This window comes from Neopsephotus bourkii, unplaced genomic scaffold, assembly GCF_033783945.1.
Source record: "Neopsephotus bourkii isolate Nb327-2 ecotype Australia unplaced genomic scaffold, CSIRO-AGI_Nbou_v1 NB_1589, whole genome shotgun sequence".
Taxonomy (NCBI): Eukaryota; Metazoa; Chordata; class Aves; order Psittaciformes; family Psittacidae; genus Neopsephotus; species Neopsephotus bourkii.
Window position 1 is genome coordinate 34,904 of NW_026902065.1, and position 17,475 is coordinate 52,378.

Sequence of the window (17,475 nt, forward strand, 5' to 3'; positions counted from 1 at the left end):
AATGAAGGGGAAAAGATGAGCTTGTGCATAAACACCTGTCCCAGACCTGAGGATCTTTAAAACTTACACTGCCCCTGAAACATCATTCTGGCCCAAACAACACCTTTAACCAAACCTCCAACAGCATACTTTTACCCGCCGGCTTTAACACCAAACAACAATGCTGACTAGTGAGTTCACCCGTCTCAGTGTCCATTATGAGGAAAGGAAGGTAATCACAAGAACACCTTGCATGTGTTTCTGACAATGTGGGTTTGTTTGGCTTCTTGCATTACAAATGGCACCATCCCTATCAAAGTTGATGTAAAGGAGATAAAAAAGTGCAAAATTCTCAGTAGCACAACTTCCTGGGCAATCAAGTGTGAAAACTGGGCATATAGCAAGTGTGTTTATCTGCATCACATGGAGTCTGGACACAGTCATGGTATCATGCCTGGGTAGGAAACCGTTTCCTAATTATGCCGTACAGTTGTTACTTTAGTACATTTGAAATGGTGTTTCCAATGGAAACCAGACATGCTGAGCCTGTCTGTGTTCACACACATCCGTGTTTGGCTGTCTGTTAGCTGATCCAACAGAGTATTCCCCTTCCTTTCACAGTTTTGGAAAAGTCAATCAATTCCAGTCACACCTGACAAAGGTAGATCCCTTACTACTGTTAAGCAAAGATGGAAGGAGAGCTGGCTCTAGATTAGGAGTCTCAATGGGAAAATCTTCAGTGTGACATCAATTCTTACTAGGTATCAGAAAATCTGCATGAGTATCTAGCGTAGAGACCCAGATCTAGAAAAAACAATCTCCAAGGAACTGGCTGCCCTTTAGCTTTTGTGAGACCGCCACCTCGAGTATTGTGTGCAGTTCTGGTGTCGTCAACATAAGAAGGACATGGAGCTGTTAGAATAAGTCCACAGGAAGACCACAAGGATGATCAGGGGACTGGAGCACCTCCCATAGGACGACAGGCTGAGAAAGTTGGGGCTGTTCAGCCTGGAGAAGAGAAGGCTGCGTGGAGACCTCATAGCAGCCTTCCAGTGTCTGAAGGGGGCCTATAGGGATGCTGGGGAGGGACTCTTCATTAGGGACTGTAGTGGTAGGACAAGGGGTAACAGGTTAAAACTTAAACAGTTGAAGCTCAGGTTAGATATAAGGAAGAAGTTCTTTACTGTGAGGGTGGTGAGGCACTGGAATGGGTGGCCCAGAGAAGTATTGAATGATCCACCCCTGGCAGTGTTCAAGGTTGACAGAGCCTTGGGCGATATGGTTTAATGTGAGGTATCCCTGCCCATGGCAGGGGGGTTGGAACTAGATGATCTTAAAGTCCTTTCCAATCCAAATCATTCTGTGATTCTATGATCCTCAGATGAACAATAAAAAATGGGCTCTTTGTGCTCTTGTTTTCCCAAAGTGATCTGTAGTTTGAAGGAAATTGCTGATTTCTCAGTCTGAAGGATAAATGGGAAAAATGATGGTTAACATGAATACTCATTCCATTGCAGCCACAAAGCTGGTGATACCAAGAGGATTTCATTGCTTCAGCTGAGGACTTCTGCACCAGAGCAAGCTGCATTCATTTTAAGAGCTCCTGGGAAAGGTGGCCTGTGCCCTGATAATACATGCCATTACAGCTCCATCCTGTTGGGAACCTCCAGGCTTCAGCCACCACAGTCAGTGATTACCACTGCAGGAGAGCATCAGCCCATCCTCTCCACTGCACCTCTTCAACAGTGGCTGGCTGCCAGATTCCCTGGTTGCCCTCACAAACAATGGCCATAACAGGAGTCTTCAGGTGATAAGCAAGAGTATCCAAGTGGCACCTCTCAGATTCCTGGTCTATGCCATGCATGGTAGGGAAAGAGGTGTTACACTCGTGACTGCTGGCTAAGTGAGTGCTCGATGCTGGATTAGCTGCAGTGCTCTCCCAGAAGTGGCCATGAAGATCCACTATTGCAGCCTTCAAACCACTGTTTTGCTCCAACACTGTTTGAGGTCTAATATCTTCTGAGAACCAGTCTCTGGGCTGGTTGCCTGTGACTAAAGACTCATCCACCTCCCACACCCTTTTTCCACTACCTGAAACTAAGATCCCTTTGTTGTTAAAGGAGATCCCAACCTCCACGTTTATAGAGTCTTTAAACAGGAACCGCCCGTAGGCCTGAGATTAGCCTCATACAACTTTTGATCAGCAAAACCTGCTTGCTGGACCTCAGCTCGGGCCTTGAGCTGCTCTAGGAGAGAAAGGTGAGGAGCATGGTTACGGCTGTGTGTATAAATGGAGATTCTCATCATCTGGCCCCACACAGACGGCCATCATCGTGCAGCCCAGACCAGACAGGAAACGCAACGTGCTGCACTTCGGAGAATTGTATTTGTGTATGGAAAAAGAGAGGTGTGCAGGAACACGTATGCATGCACATGCCTATCTGTGAAATGGGCAACCGTCGGGCTGTGGATTTGCCTTTGTGCATCTGTCTTGGCTTGGGATGTGATGGCAAAATCTTCACCCAGGGTAAGATGTCTGCCTGTGGTGAAAGAATCTTCTAAAACTAACTTGCAGGGCCCATTAGAGGTTATCTATCTGTGAAGCTGAGGGTGCATGAAGCTCTGGAAGAAGATGGGCATATTTTGTGCATCCCTGCCTGGCCTGTTGACTGGACAAGCTGTGCCAAACAGGCACTGAAGCTATGTGGGGTGGTGCTGCCTGTCTGGACTAGCTGCAAGGCTCACATCAGAGGCGGTGATTCTTCCTTCTGTGGAGCGAGTGGGGTGTACCTCGGTGTAGGGAGGCCACCGGATGGGTGTCCCTGTGGTGTCACACCATCTGCAAGCATGAAGGCTGCACCTCAAGCTTGTTCACACTCAGCACTGCCCTCGTTCCACTCCCGCTCAGACCCAGGATGGATCGTCTGAAACTGGAGCACTGATGTGGAGGCTGGTTTCGTTCTAGTGTTGATGAGGTCAGCATCTTGAGTTATTCTTCACAAAGTGGTCCATGGTATTTCTACAACAGACAGACTGCTATCCTCTGTTTCAAAGTGATCTGTGCACCTGTGCAGACCCTGAGAGTGATATGAGCAATCTGCTTGGGTGTATGGAAAAGAAAGCTGTGGGTCTCTTGCCAGTGTCCCAAGAGAATAGGTCCTCCTCTCTCTCTCTGGCTCCCCAGCAATACTTACAAACTGGTCCCAGTATATCTGAGCACTGCAAACTAACACCTGATCCCTCCACCCTTGTTTCTGCACCTATTGCTTTACCAGCAGGAAGTAGGACGTGGTTTGGGGCTTTTTATTCTCGGCCTCACTAGCCTTTTCGATACTCTGGGGCCTCGTCTCATTCTGACAAGGCAAGTGAGTGGCAGCTTCCTGTGCAAAGGTGAGAGGGAGAAGACAAATAGAGACTGTGCATGTACAAGACCATGCATGTGCAGAACTGCCAGGCTGGAAGCAACTCTTGTGCCAGCAGCACTGGCTGGCACCTGGACATGCACTGAGCTAGGATATCCGCCTCCATCTCTCTCTGTTCTCCTCTCTCCATTTCCCTCACTGTTCGATGTTCAGCACCTGCATTCACCCAACTCTACGACCTGATCCCCAGGAACTCCCTTCATCAGGACCTCTTGGTGCCCACAGCTGAAAGGTAAAGGGGGTGATGCTAGCTCTTTCCCATATGGGGGTGGCTGATTTGAAAAGCATCTTGGAAGAAGTTTCAGTCTGACAAACTGAATGTCACCGTTGGGGAGGGCTGAGCACATATTTATCTCTCTGTCTCTCCACAGTCCTCTCAAATCATACTCTGCATCTTCACAACCACACCGCCTGCTTTCTTTCACTCTCTTTCTCTCCCCTTTGTCTGTTAATGCATTGTCGTCATGCTTTTCTTCCTCTGAACCTAATCTTTTATCGTGAGCGGAATCAATATTATGCCTCATGCCAGCCCTTTATAAACCCTCTCTTCCCACCCTTCTGGTAGTCCCAGTAGGGTCCAGCTGGACTATGTCTTATTTAGCTCAGCTCTGCCTGGGCTTCAGGGTTTATGAGAGGTGAGCAGGGCAGGAAAGCACAGCTCCTTCCAAGGCAGTGCAGGATGAGGATGCAAGGATGGTGCTTGGTTTGTACATGACTATGTAATGTTTTGTGGTATACTAAAGCCTTGACTTCCCAGAACCTGGTAAACTCCTCCTTCTCCCAGATTTCCCACCCCGTCCGAAACAAGCTATTCAAAATCTACCTCCTAAGCCATGAGCTGTGTAACTAACTTTTGTCAGTTGCAGCCAGAGTCCCCACTTACTCAGCAAGCACCGAGTTATTTCAGCCCTGGGGCTTACCAAAAAAAAGATCCTCTTCAAAGCACAAGCCATGTGCAACCAAGGCAGCACTCTCTACCTGAGTCAGCAAGCAGCCTGAAACAACACATGCAGACTGCTGTGCACTCACACACGCATTTTCAGGAGGCAATACTCCTGCAAACAGCCTGTCTGTTCTGCACTGCAAATTGTTTCAGTGCTGAGCAAAGCACCCAAGGCAGGAAAAAATGAGGTGGTGAGGGGAGAGCACGCACTCCGGAGTGGAAGAGGTGTGAGTTCCTGAGCCTGGAATATTGCCACTGGCTTTGAGCCCTACCTGAGGACAGTGACTACCTCCTGTGGGATGACATCTTCCTAATTTGCATTGCTGAGACATGTTGGGTGGCATCTTCTCTCTTTCAGTGTGTCACCAGTACAGATGAAGCCCTCTTTGCTGCTTCTGTGTCACCTCTGGCTGTTCAGCCTCACACCTCTCTCCTGGGCATCAGACTCAGCACAAGGTAAGAAGTGATTCTCTTCACCTGTGCCAGCTGCACAAGCAGGGTGGGGAGTCAGGCAGAGAAGTGTTTGTGCCACAGTGTGTTGTTGTGCAAAGTTCATGTTGTATCATACAGCCAGAAGAGGCTGTAACAGCTACAGGTCTCTTATAAGCACATCAACCTCCAAGGACAAGAGGTAATGGGTTCAAATTTAAACAGGGGAAGCTCAGGCTTGATGTAAGGAAAAAGTTCTTTACTGTGACGGTAATGAGGCACTGGAGCAGGTTGCCCAAAGAAGTGATAAATGCTCCATCCCTGGCACTGTTCAAGGCTGGGTTGAACAGAGCCTTGGGTGACATGGTTTAGTGTGAGGTGTCCTTGCCCATGGCAGGGGGTTGGAACTGGATGATCTTAAGGTTTTTTCCAACCCAAACCGTTCTGTGATTCTATGACACAGAGGAGTGGCTCTGCCTTTCTTACTTGGAGTCAGTTATCCAGCAGAGGAGTCAGTCTGTAGTTTGTGATGGGGCAGGACTGTCTGGTGTGATGGTCAATGCTAATTCAGCCATGTTACTGTCCATACCTTCTCTGCCAGCAGGCACCTCCAGCCTCACTTGTTGGTATGACTCACGGGCAGCTCTCTTCTGCGACTGGACCCCAGGCAAGGACCTGGCTGAAGCACCATGCCACCTGGAGATTATATCCAAGTTACCCTTCTGTGGCAGGTGGGTGACTGGAGAGGGTGAGGAAAGTCAATGCTTTGAATAGGAAGTGTCCTGAGAGGTTTAGCACTTAACAACAGTGTAGGCTCTCCCTCCCCAGTCACAGAGTCAAGTGGCTTTGTCTTGAACTCCATCTCTAATCTCATGTGGGCTGAGATGTGGACCACTGCTCAGTGTTTGTCATCTAACAGTCCCACACTGTCTAGCACAGCTGTTCTTCCAGCTCCATAGCTGTCCCTGTGCTTCATTTCCCAAAAAATCCCTTTTCCTTGGTAGCCACTCCCTGGACTGAAAGGAATTTTCAGTGGAAAAGGAGGATGGGGTGGGTGGAATTAAAGTTATACAAAGTCCCACTGCCAGGATGAGCTGGGATATTGCATCCTGAGTAGCAATAAATGAAGTAAAATAATTTTCCCCTTACCTGCTCTGGCCCCTTCATCTCTCTTAGTTCATGATGTTTTCCTCTCCCACATGTCTCCCAGTAGAGGGGTAGGTGTGTGATCAGTATTACAGTGGGAGCTGGCTAAGTCTCTGTGCTCTCCAAGTATGACATCTCCAGCCAAGAGACTCACCAGCTTACCCCAGGGCTTCCCTGGGTGCCTGCCATAAGGAAAGGCTCAGTGTGATTCTGGCAGTAGTTGGGTTGCTCATGACTGTCATAGAGACACCTTCAATGGGGTGAGATGGGCAAATGTACTCCGGGGCTCAGTGCATGCACCTAAAAATCCACAACATTTATGTTGCTCTGTGGGTGTGAATCACAGAGACTGGGGGTGGAATTTGGACCAAATTTGGAACCATGCTATTGCTTGACCAGCAGGGCTCTAGGACACCATCTGGCCTTACAGCTGGAGCAGGCAGCTCAGTCTGATACCCCCTCAGCTGTAACTCCACAGATGTTTTCCCAGCCTGTCACCCCCTGTGCCATGTGAAACAGCTTCCCAGCTCACTGGAGTTCTGCTTAAATCCCAGGTTCTCTTTCTTATCCGAAAAAATCAAGGAGCACTGTGAATTACCAAAGGCAGAACACACGACAGGACTGAGGAGATGCATCAGGACCTTCAGCAAAAACAATAATGTGAGTAATTCATTTGGGATGTCCTGGCTAATGACAGGGTGGACTTTCACATGGGTTTTGGGGTATATAAACAGTGTGATGCCCAGAAGCAGTGTAAAAAGGCCAAACCTGACTGCAGTTCTAGAATAGGATTTGGTATTGTACGCTAATATACGTTGCCCCTGCGGGTTCCCCTGCAGGAGGGATTGGCTTCATTGTGAGCTGGGCCATGCTAGAGAGACCACAGTGTCCCATGTCTCAGCTACCTGGGTTTGTCCCTAATCCCTTCTTCTGAGGGATGGACATCACCACCAGCTCTGAAGTCACCTCTTGACCTCATTTCCTTGAAGAGGTTAACACCATTTCCCAGGCAATTAATTGTGATAAACTCACAACCAGGTCTAATGACAGACAAGCTTTCTTACATTTGCACATCATGTGCAAAGACAAACTGCATGGTTGGTAAACAGCTCCAAAATCTTTTCTTTTTAACCAAGCTGATTTCCTATTGCTTATTTAATACTACATGTTGTATGTGGGCCTTTAGTACCACTGCATTTCAAGAGTAATAGTTGATATTAAAGTCATCTCAGTCTTACCAATAAAGACAAAATGTTTTAGTAGGAATATTTTTTCTCAATAAATATCACTCATAGAATGTAACTCCTTTCCTCCTTAGTCAGCACATACAGCAATCCTAGCAAACTGGCATGTTGCAATATTTTGTGCCCTTCTAGCCAATGAACAAAATCCAGCCACATGAAATATGCATCTTTGATTTCTCACTCACCTTTCAGCCACAGATATCATCCATATTTATTGTCAAGTGTTCCTAAACCTCTTATGTATAGGCAATGCTTAGAAATATGGGTGCTTATTGATGAGCCATCAGTGTCACTAATGGTAAATTTTCTTTGCAGGCTCAATGCTTCACCACTGCAGACAGTCTTACCATGTCAGTCCATTGCCAGGTTGGAGAGAATAGGTCTATACCTGTGCAAATAGAAGATTTCAGTCCACTTGCAAACAGTGAGTACTCATCTGTCTTGCAGTCTTTGAAGCTTCCATATGAAATGATAGCTAATTTCTCTTCCCATCCACCCCTATGCAGCACCATAGCTGATTTTAGACCAGCATCTTTTCCTCGTCCCCTGCTACAACTAACACAAATGAAGCATGTTGACTCCTGTCACTTGCACCTCTAACATGCAGCATCGTGCCAGCCACTTCCTGTCCTGTATCTGGGACACTGTTAAATAAGAATGCTTTGTGCTAGGACTTCTGGCTTCAATGTCAGCTCAGTTGACCTCCTGAAAAAGACATGGTGCGGGAAGGAGGGAAAGTCTTGCATCTCTTCCCCTGCCCCTCCTACCATATATGTGCTTCCACCCTCTTTTAAGCCAGCTTTGACATGCACCAGTCTTTGCTGAAAGAGTTCAACTCCCTAATCCAGCAGAAAAACATCTGCTTGGGACACTTTTTTGTTGAATATGTGAGCTTATGTCACTCAAGGGGACATCCAATAGGGTTGCTGCAAGGTGAGGCATAAGAAAGCATGGCTAGAGTCAGGGGTTGGGAAGGATCAGCCTGGACAGTCTGTGTAACTCCACGCCCCGTGGCTGTAGGTCTCTATCCATACATTGCCTTGTGGATCACCTCCACAAGACAGGATGCATGACCATGGGGGATTGATTGCACTGACTGCAGGGCCCACTCTCACAGGAGGAGCTGCCTTTAACGTAGCCCAGAGACAAGAGGCCTTTTGCTGTCAGTGACAGTGGGGAAGAAGAGGAAACAGAGGGAGAGAGCTCACAGATTCTCTCCCATGGCTATCTGGAGCCTTTGAGCACAACCAAGACACCAGCCCTGCTGCAGTGAAGTCCTGTTATGGAGAGACAGTGTGGAGGTATCAGCCCTGCTGCTTTTCTCTTTCCAGTAAAGCTGAGGCCTCCAAGCAATCTTCAGCTGGTTCACAAAACTGAAAATACCTACAACTTAACATGGAGCCTGAATATCTCCTCTCACTATTTGGATGGGGAGCGGGAATACCAAGTGCGGTACCGAAACACGACCGAGTCCTGGCAGGTGAGTACAGGGGGGGATACTGGGACCTGTCACCATATGAAGGACCTGCTCCTGTGCGATCCCTCAGGATGAAACCAGTTTTGGTGAAGCTGGAGAGCAGATGACACCCCCCATTCTTTTATCTGTGTCACCTGCTGCCAGTGTTTGTTGATGACATGGAGGCAGATGGGAATCCTATTTTACTTAGTGCTGTTACAAAGAAATCCAGACAGCTCCAGGACAGACTGAAAGGGGTGAAAAAAGCAAAGTGAGGAAGAATTTTCCTCCAGGTTGAATAAGCAGTGCATGAGGCACAGGGATCTGAGATAGGTGCTCTGTGAGGGCCTTGGAAGGGATGGTTATGTGAGGCTGTAAGCCAGGGTTGTTGATGACACTCTAATTTTACCCTGCTCCCAGGAGGCCAGGAACTTCACCATTGTGCAGGACCAGATGTGGGTGGTGTTTGAGAGCCTTTCACCCAACACGAAATACGAGGCAGCTGTTCGTGCAAGGCCAAGTGCCTCAAGTATCTGCAAAGGCGTGTGGAGCGACTGGAGCGAGACGATACTGTGGAGGACTCATGCTGACCGTAAGGATCAGAGTCAGGCAGTCTGACATGGAGGGGAAAACAGGGACTCAGGGAAAACAAAGTAGAAGCACAAAGCAGTCTGAGAAGCTGAAGGAAGATGGGTAGGGAGGATGGTGTTGACAGCTTGAAATCTTGGAAACCGTCTGTCTCTCCTAATCTGTTAGGTCAGGCTGGCTCAACAGAGCTTAAGGACAAAGACTTCCTGTCCCCAGTAGAGCCCCTCTGACTTCCAGAAGCCAGGGAATATCCACAAGATGTAAAACAAGGACTGCTTCCTCAGAAGCAATAAGGCCAGATGTCTGACCTGCAGAAGCAGTGGCCAGGACTGGCAATTTCCCAGGTACTAATGTGAACTAGCAACATAAATCCACCTTTCTAAAATGGCCCAGTTTGTTAGAGCCATTGATTGGTGAGACGAAGTACAACAGAGTGCTCAGTTCCTGAAACAAAGGACACTGGAACTGGGAAGCAAAGTTGCACAGAGTGGAAGAGGCTTACATACATAGAATCATAGAATAGTTAGGGTTGGAAAAGACCTTAAGTTTCAACCCCCTGCCATGGGCAGGGACACCTCACTCTAGAGCATGTCACCCATGGCTCTGTCCAACCCGTCCTTGAACACTGCCAGGGATGGAGCATTTACCACTTCTTTGGGCAGCCTGTTCCAGTGCCTCACCACCCTTACAGTAAAGAACTGCATCCTTTTACCTAACCTGAACTTCCCCTGTTTAAGTTTAAACCTGTTACCCCTTGTCCTATCACTACAGTCCCTGATAAAGGGTCTCTTTGTGCATCCTTGTAAGTTCCCTTCAGATACTGGAAGGCTGCTATGAGGTCTCCACACAGCCTTCTCTTCTCCAAGCTGAGAAGCTCTGTTGAGACTTACATCAGTCATTGCTGTGAACCGTATCATTTAGGACACCTCCAGCTTGAAAGACAGTGCCCTGAGCAAGTCTCTTCAGTGAGTGATTGGCTGTGGTCTCTGTAATTTCTTTTCCAAAAGATAAGCAGATGGAGGTTATTCCTTCTCATTTCACCCCTATTCTGCCCCTGCTCAGCCCCTCCTTGTTGTGCCGCCTGGTGCTGGTATAAACAGAGGAGTTATGTTTAGAAAGGGCACTGTGTTGCTGTGGTGATCAAATTTTGACAGTGTGTGATGTCAGTGAATAGGATACAGCCGCAAACAGTTGTCATAGCAACCAAGACCCAAAGATAACCAGGGTACCAGAGGCAGAGGAGACAAAGTGATCTGAGTAGCGTCTCAAGGACAGGCAAAGAATGTCCTAAAAATGTCTCCTCCTCCTTTTACTCTTCTCTGCTTCCTCACAACTACTCCAGAGATGTTCCGCAGGCCCAGACCAAGGGCTGTGAGGGATGGAGTGAGATGAGGGAGCAGGCAGAGGAGGTGGGCACCAGAAGAGCAAGACCAGGAAAACGTGCACTAGGAAGATGTGTGTGAAAGAGACAGATTAAGAAAAGTTAGAAATGACACCAGACAAGCCTGAGGAGTGCTGGCAGCAGTGGCAATGTGGAAACTCAGTCTCTTTCTCCTAATCCAAGTGCTAAAATATGATGGAAAGCTGTAACCTAAAGCTTTCCTACACTTTTCCAAAGAAAGAAGGCAGTCCTTTGACCCCTAACCTTCTCCATCCTTGGCCCTCCTGCCTTCTCAAGGACCCATGAACCCCATGACTCTGTCTCCCCCACTGACTCATAACACCACGTCAAGTCTCCAGTCCCACTTAAGCTGATTTTAGGACTCGTTGCTTTCCTTTGCAAAGAGACAGATATGTTGATGGGCACTTCAACTAGTAGACTGTGGCATCTTATCTGTGGCAACCCCCAGCTGTGGTGCTGTTATAAACAGAGTTCAAGCTGTTTAGCACAAATTACCTATTAAGTAGACTCTGAAACCCGTATCAGCTCATAGGCATTCTATACAACATAGCAGAAAATAGTTCAATTTATCTGACCTGTATATTATAATTGTATATATTATTATATACAATTATAATAAAGGCCCTGTATATTATAATTATGCATAATTTTGTACTATTATATAAAATCATAATAAAGGCACACTTTGATCACCTTGAACAGCCATGGAAGGGCCGCAGATCCTACCTCCAGCATCCTGGCTAAATTTTTACAGCAAATCCCTTGTTCTCTCTCATCTTGCAGAAACATCCCAACCGGTACTGCCATTTCTTATAGTGAGCACTTGCATCTTTGTGGTCATTGGAACTGCCTTCCTTATTAACTTACGGACCCTGAAATGGTAAATGAGAATCGTTTTCCGCTCTGTTCCTCTCCTGTGTTTTATGTGTCTTCTCAAAACCCAGCCTATTTTTCACCTTCTGTGATTCAGCATAGAGAACAACTTAAAAATACGGTTTATAGCCCAACCCTTTGAGGCTGACACTTGTCTGGGGAGATATATCACCACCCAAGATGATGTGGTTTTACCACCATCATTGCACTGTGCCGCGCTCCTGTGACCTGGTGCCATGCCCTCGCTGAATTAAAAACAGCCACCTTAGAACTTCTGTTGCACAAGGATTACAGTGAGAAGTACAATTCTGCCTATTCCTTGTCTGTGCAGTCCTGAAGTATCTCATCACATGCTGGTAAATATCTACCTGAGGCTTTAAAGATCTCTTTGCCAGTGTTTCTCCCCAGACATTGCTTTTGTTCAGAACTGAAAGTGTCTCGCAAGGTTACCCCATGCAATAACATAGAGAGTGACGGTGAGGTTAGAAAAGGCCACAGGTTTTCTCATCTTAGGGCAGGGGCAAGGAAGCAGCGTGCTGATGTTCATGGCAGGGAGCAGGGAGAAATATTCTCAGGGATGAGGCAGCAGAGCCTGGATGACTTCTTTGTAAGGATAAGAGGAGAAGCATGCTGAAGGAAGATGGATACTGAGAAAGTCACTGTGTTTTACGTTAAGTCATAATACAAAAGTGAGGAAGTGCTAGCTATATGGCACAGAGAGAGATGAAAAAACCTCCTTTCTTCACAAAGTATAATTAACCATGGGGAATTGGATGGAGGATAATGCTGAGGTAAGACGCAAGGGAAGGATTAGACATGCATGAATAAAAATAGCATCTGCAGTGATGTAAGGTAGTTTATATGCAAGAACTAGCAAATTCTGATGCTTCAGAGAGTACACTGATTGCCTCCAGAGGTCAAGAGGGTTTTTCCTCAAAGCATCCCACAGCAAAGCTTCAGAAAAGAGCTGACAAGATCAGCCAACCTCTCTGAGGGGCCGAGAAACAGATTAGATCACTTCATGATACCTCAGGGTGGCAACGGGCTGGTTCCAGTACAGTAGAGGCCTCTGGACTGCTGCAAGGTATACTCGGCTTGCATGGCCAGTGTGTCCTAGCAATACCACGCAGCATCCTGCTAACAGGGCAGAGAGCTCCGGCCACAGCTTTGCCAGTGATGGTCCTGCTCAGGCCACATGGTGCTCAGAGTCACTGTGGTGTCAGCAAAGCAGAGAGGGGGCAGCTCACGGCAGCTGAAGCTTGGAAACAAGGGAGACGTGTCCAGCTTGTCACCAAGATAGGGCCTTAAGGGAGCAGGTGGAGAAGTTAAGGTGACCAGCCAAGGCAGGGAAGAAACCAGTGAACTGTTGGTTGTGCTTCCCCAGGGAAAAGGCTAAGGGCAATCTATTTTCCAATACCAGATTTAACTACCCTCCCCAGGGAAAAGGCTAAGGGCAATCTATTTTCCAATACCATATTTAACTACCCCATCTCTATACATCTCATCCCTCAGTTACTGCTTTTTAAGCCGCTCAAGAGCAAAGACAGCCCTCAGCTTTGCTCTTATTTTACCCGTTCCCCACGCCAGAGTAACACCCATGAGCTGCAATACTTTCTCCTACCTGTATCACAGTGCCAGGTTGGTCAGGATTGGGGCCTGCCTCAATCCTTCTTCTCATTTTCTTTTCTCAAGGTTTAAGAAGATCCTGAAGATTCACATCCCAGACCCCGAGAAGTTCTTCCCCCCACTTGTTTCAGTTCACGGAGGTGACATTCAGGTATGGGACTGGGGATAGAGCCATGTGGATAAGAGCAAGCAATGAGGGAAAGGAGGGTCCAGCTAAACATGCCTAAGGGCAAGCAGGCAGTTTTGAGACCTACATATATGCACACCTGGCACATGTGCCTGTAGCATCAGCTGCCGAGTCCTCTGCTCGAAAGAAACCTTCTGCCCTTCCAAAACCTGACACTCAGCTGAGGCATCTCTAACTACAGAACTGAGAAACAGCAAACCACACAAACCTCAGCACGCTGCTCCCCTAACAGGGAGCCTGGGAGAAAACAAGGGGCTTGCAGCAGGGAGCTTGGCCTCTCAGGTCCCTTTCAACCCCACTTCAGGCCCTCCCTGACTGCTCTAGGCTGCCTAGATCCTCCCCAGATTTCCTGCTGTGATCTCCTCCTCCCAGCTCTGAGCCTTTCCCCTGCCCCTGACTAGAATGGCCATTACTCTGGGTGGTGCTCCTCTGTTCACTGAATTCTTGTTGTCTCTTTTCCTTCTTTCTCCACCTCCACTTTCACCCTTCCCCTTGTCTCGTTTGTGAGCACAGGCAGCTGCAAGTAGACAATTACCATTCTGTGCAGCATTAAAGGGAGTGTCAGATGCAAGGCGTGGGAGGGGTTCCCAAGGGGCATCTCTCTTTAAGAAGGATGGAAAAAAACTGCAGAAGGTGCAGAGGACAGCAAAGCTTTGGAAAAGCCTAAGTGCAAAAAGGCTTAGAAAGCTTATCTACAGGGGAAGAGTGCAGAGTAGGGGACTGGGGGTGTGCAGTGGGCACTGAAGACACTTTCTCAGTGCAGAAAGGACTAGAAAAAGTGGCTTTACTGGCCATAAAGGCAATGAAGCTGGATGTAACCAAAACCAGTTAGTTTTTAAGGATACTGATGCACTCATAACGAGTGTGGAAATCTAGGCACAAGGGGCCTGGAAGAGCACTTTGAGACAAGAAATCTGCATAGTGCCATGCAGATGTATCAGAAACTGGTTCAGCACCTAGGAACAGATTGCGTGACAAGCATCTCAGTACTGCTTTTCATGTTTCCACCTTCATCTTACAGCCTTGTAGGGTTTTTTTCTTCCTTCAATTTTATCCTTCATCTTCCATTCACCCTCCAGAAATCTCAAAACATAGGCTTGCAAGATCCACTTTTGATTTCAAAGTGACAGAAAGACATAATTTCTCTGTAAATCCTGCAGATAAGATATCATGAATGTGAATTTCCCTCCCCACCTCCAGCAACTCTTGCTTAGACAGAGAAAAGGTCACTTGATGGCTATGGGCGCTCAGGAGAAGCCCTGAGTGTTAAACTTTGTGTTTCTTTCCCATCAGAAATGGCTCTCCTCCCCATTCTCCACATCTTCCTACTGTGTGAACAGCACAACCCCAGAGATCTCCATGCTTGAGGTGATGCAGAAGAATGACCAGGAATCACAGCTTCTACTTTCCAAGGGCACCCTAACTCCTGAACCACCCTTAGAAAACAGTGGCCACTCTGTATCCAGCTGCTTCACCGACCAAGGCTACTTCTTCTTCCCCCTTTCCAACTCCTTTGAAATTGAGCCCTGCCAGGTATACTTCACCTATGAGCCTTTCACACAGGAGGGCATTGACAGTGGGAACGGTGAGCCTTACCATGCTCTACACTCTCCAGACCTCTGCACACTGACAGAGGATATGCCAGTGTTGTACCACAACTTCTTGCACTGTATCATGGTGACCCAGGGATTACAAAGCAGCCCACTCATGGAAAAGATGGAAGGAGAATCCCAGCAGGCCATGGCTATTTCTGGGGTTCTCCAGTCAAGTGAAGGCACTTCACCAACACCAGTTCTGAAACAGAATGAGAAGGTGATGGACAAAGCAGCTTTACAGCATCCTGGGGCCCTGTGCCAGCTGGACACTGACTTCCCTGACCCACCAGACCTGGATGACAGCAATACTGTTGATGTAATGGAGGGGAATGGGGAGGCAGACCCTCCGACTGACCCCTGTACACCAGCAGTACATGATACCTCTTCTTCCTCACAGCCTTCACCTCTAAGGCAGAGCCAGAATGAAGATTCATGCAGAACAGCCTGCTCCAGCCAGGTTCCAAACACTGGTGCCTACCTTTCCCTGAGGGACCTCCAGTGCCAATACAGTTATTGCTCTGTTTAGGATCTGCCTGGAGGAAACCCACAGGTGGGAAAGGCCTCCTCTGCAGGAAAGGCTGGAGTGACAGTTTTGCTATTCAGGGCAAGAACGTGGCTTCAGCATCAGACCCCTTGGGACTGTTCTTTAATGAGGCTGGAGAGCACAGTTACTCTAGAGGGCTGCAAAACCAGAAAAGGGATAGGATGGACAAGGTGTAAATTCATGGATGTCTAAATAGGTAAACACCAGTTCCGAAGGTGTTCGTGAAACAGACCACTGGAAATGAGAGGACATTTTGTATGGAGAACTAGGCTACTGGGCAGTAAAGCAACAGATGGAAAACAATAAAGGCACATTAAAGCTGTTCAGTGGCGACATAGCTAATGGAGACATACAAGCCTGATTCTTAGGCATACAGGCCAACAAGAACTCACCTTTGTAACTGAACCTGTTTCTCTGCTATTACTGGATCTGACAGCGTAGAAACCCCTTTCTGAGCTGCTCAAGTGCCATCCCAAATTGCACCAGCTTGTTTTTAACTTCCCAGCTCCTTAGCAGGAGGCTGTGCCAGCACTTCCATGCTCTGCATCTTGGTGTGAAATAGCACTCAGATTTGATGCTGAGCAGCCACATGGTCCATTTGCCTCATCCCAGCCTAAAAACCTCTAACGAGAGGGAGAAATGCCTGAAAAGGTAGACATGAGGTTTTGTACAAGGGACAGTAGCACTGCTGGTCAGTGCTGTGGCCAGTGATGAAATGGGTGAAGACGTCTGACCAAGGGTATAACTTTTCCTGTGATGTCCCCACTTCAGGTTTTAATCAGATATTACATTCTAAGCTACTCAGTCCAGCTTTGGGCTTGAGTCTCCAAAGGAGGCTCAGAGCCCCAGCTGTGTCAGCTGTCTAAGGCAATGCAATGTAAAAACAAATCCCCACTCTTGGGTTAAAAATAGTGGGGAAATCCCCCTCCTCCCTTTCCCCCAGGTCTGATGATGGCAGTAAAGAGAACGCACACAATTTCCCATTCTTGCTGCAATATTTTTCATGAAATCGAAAGCCTCTCTGCCCTGCTGGCAAAATACAGTTATTTGACTACGATAAGCTGATTGCAGAATAGTTCATCCCACATCCTGTATTAGTGGAAAACATCACAACACTGCTGCCCATTCCTTCCATTGCTCAAGGGAAAACCACTGCCTAATTAGCAGCAAAGATGTGGTGAATAAGCCCAGAAAACTAACCCACAAATCAGCACCTTTGCTGAAAAGAAAACCCCAATCCACTCACAAAGAATGGGGATAGCAAAGGCCAAACTGTGTTTTTTTTTTGTTTTTCCTCTGCATTTGCTGATCTCATTTCAGAAAAAGCAGCTCAACATGGAAGAAAAGCGGCAAGGCAAAGGAAGACAAGCTGTTCTGGTTACACACATCCCTGCATTTAACATCTGTACTGTTACCTGCTTTCTTGCATATTTCTAGACTACTCAGCAATGGGAAAATATCAGCCCTGTGCTAAAGATTCTTCTTCTAAGATTTTTTATATCAAAAAGGTCAAGGATATCAAATTCATTACTTCTGTCACCCCTTGAGTATCACTCAGAACTAACTCTTCCTTACCCCTGTTTGTACAAGCATTGAGCTTCCCCATTGTCACGGTTCCACGCTGTTACCTGACCTTGCATTATGCAGACGGAATATTATTATGAGTCCCAGCTATGGGGTACCCACTGGCTTGGATTTCACCTCAAAAGTGCTGCTCAGAGGAGCTGAACCTGAATGTAACTGAGAGGAATGGGGGAGCTAAACCTCTCCTCTCATCAGCTTCTTCACCACCTGCATCAAGATGTGGACTGCTCCGTTGTCTGCAGGAGACAATGGCTGAAGACCATCCTACAGCTTCCTGGATAAGGAAGCATAAGGCTTGCCCAGCTGCTTGTTATACATTGAGAATCTTCCCAGATGGACTTCAAAAAGATGTGCTGAATCCCATGCCCCTGACAGGCAATTTGCTGTTTTACATGGGCCAAGTATCCTAGTTGTACTTATGTACAATGTAGATCTTCATCAGCTTTTTCATTATTCT

General features: G+C 47.4%; 1 protein-coding gene across 2 annotated transcripts; it reads left to right on the plus strand.

Moving 5' to 3' along the window:
• The first annotated feature begins 1,516 nt into the window (after nucleotides 1–1,516).
• IL2RB (interleukin 2 receptor subunit beta) lies at nucleotides 1,517–17,433 on the plus strand. 2 transcript variants are annotated; one of them, XM_061371735.1, is made up of 10 exons: nucleotides 1,517–3,633; nucleotides 4,703–4,800; nucleotides 5,378–5,504; nucleotides 6,474–6,579; nucleotides 7,479–7,587; nucleotides 8,495–8,643; nucleotides 9,040–9,211; nucleotides 11,393–11,489; nucleotides 13,175–13,259; nucleotides 14,589–17,433. In XM_061371735.1, exons 2-10 carry the CDS (start codon nucleotides 4,719–4,721, stop codon nucleotides 15,414–15,416), a joined length of 1,755 nt encoding a protein of 584 aa, XP_061227719.1. In that variant the 5' UTR covers nucleotides 1,517–3,633; nucleotides 4,703–4,718; the 3' UTR covers nucleotides 15,417–17,433. The 2 variants fall into 2 exon arrangements, with proteins under 2 accessions (XP_061227719.1, XP_061227720.1); XM_061371736.1 differs by having other exon boundaries at nucleotides 3,330–3,369.
• The last annotated feature ends 42 nt before the right edge of the window (nucleotides 17,434–17,475 follow it).

Excerpts from the sequence above, each read along its gene's own strand:
- IL2RB (XM_061371735.1), top strand. The coding sequence starts at position 4,719 with ATGAAGCCCTCTTTGCTGCTTCTGTGTCACCTCTGGCTGTTCAGCCTC. Across the intron at positions 5,505-6,473 it reads AAGTTACCCTTCTGTGGCAG|GTTCTCTTTCTTATCCGAAA; the intron begins GTGGGTGACTGG and ends CTTAAATCCCAG. Across the intron at positions 13,260-14,588 it reads TTCACGGAGGTGACATTCAG|AAATGGCTCTCCTCCCCATT; the intron begins GTATGGGACTGG and ends CTTTCCCATCAG.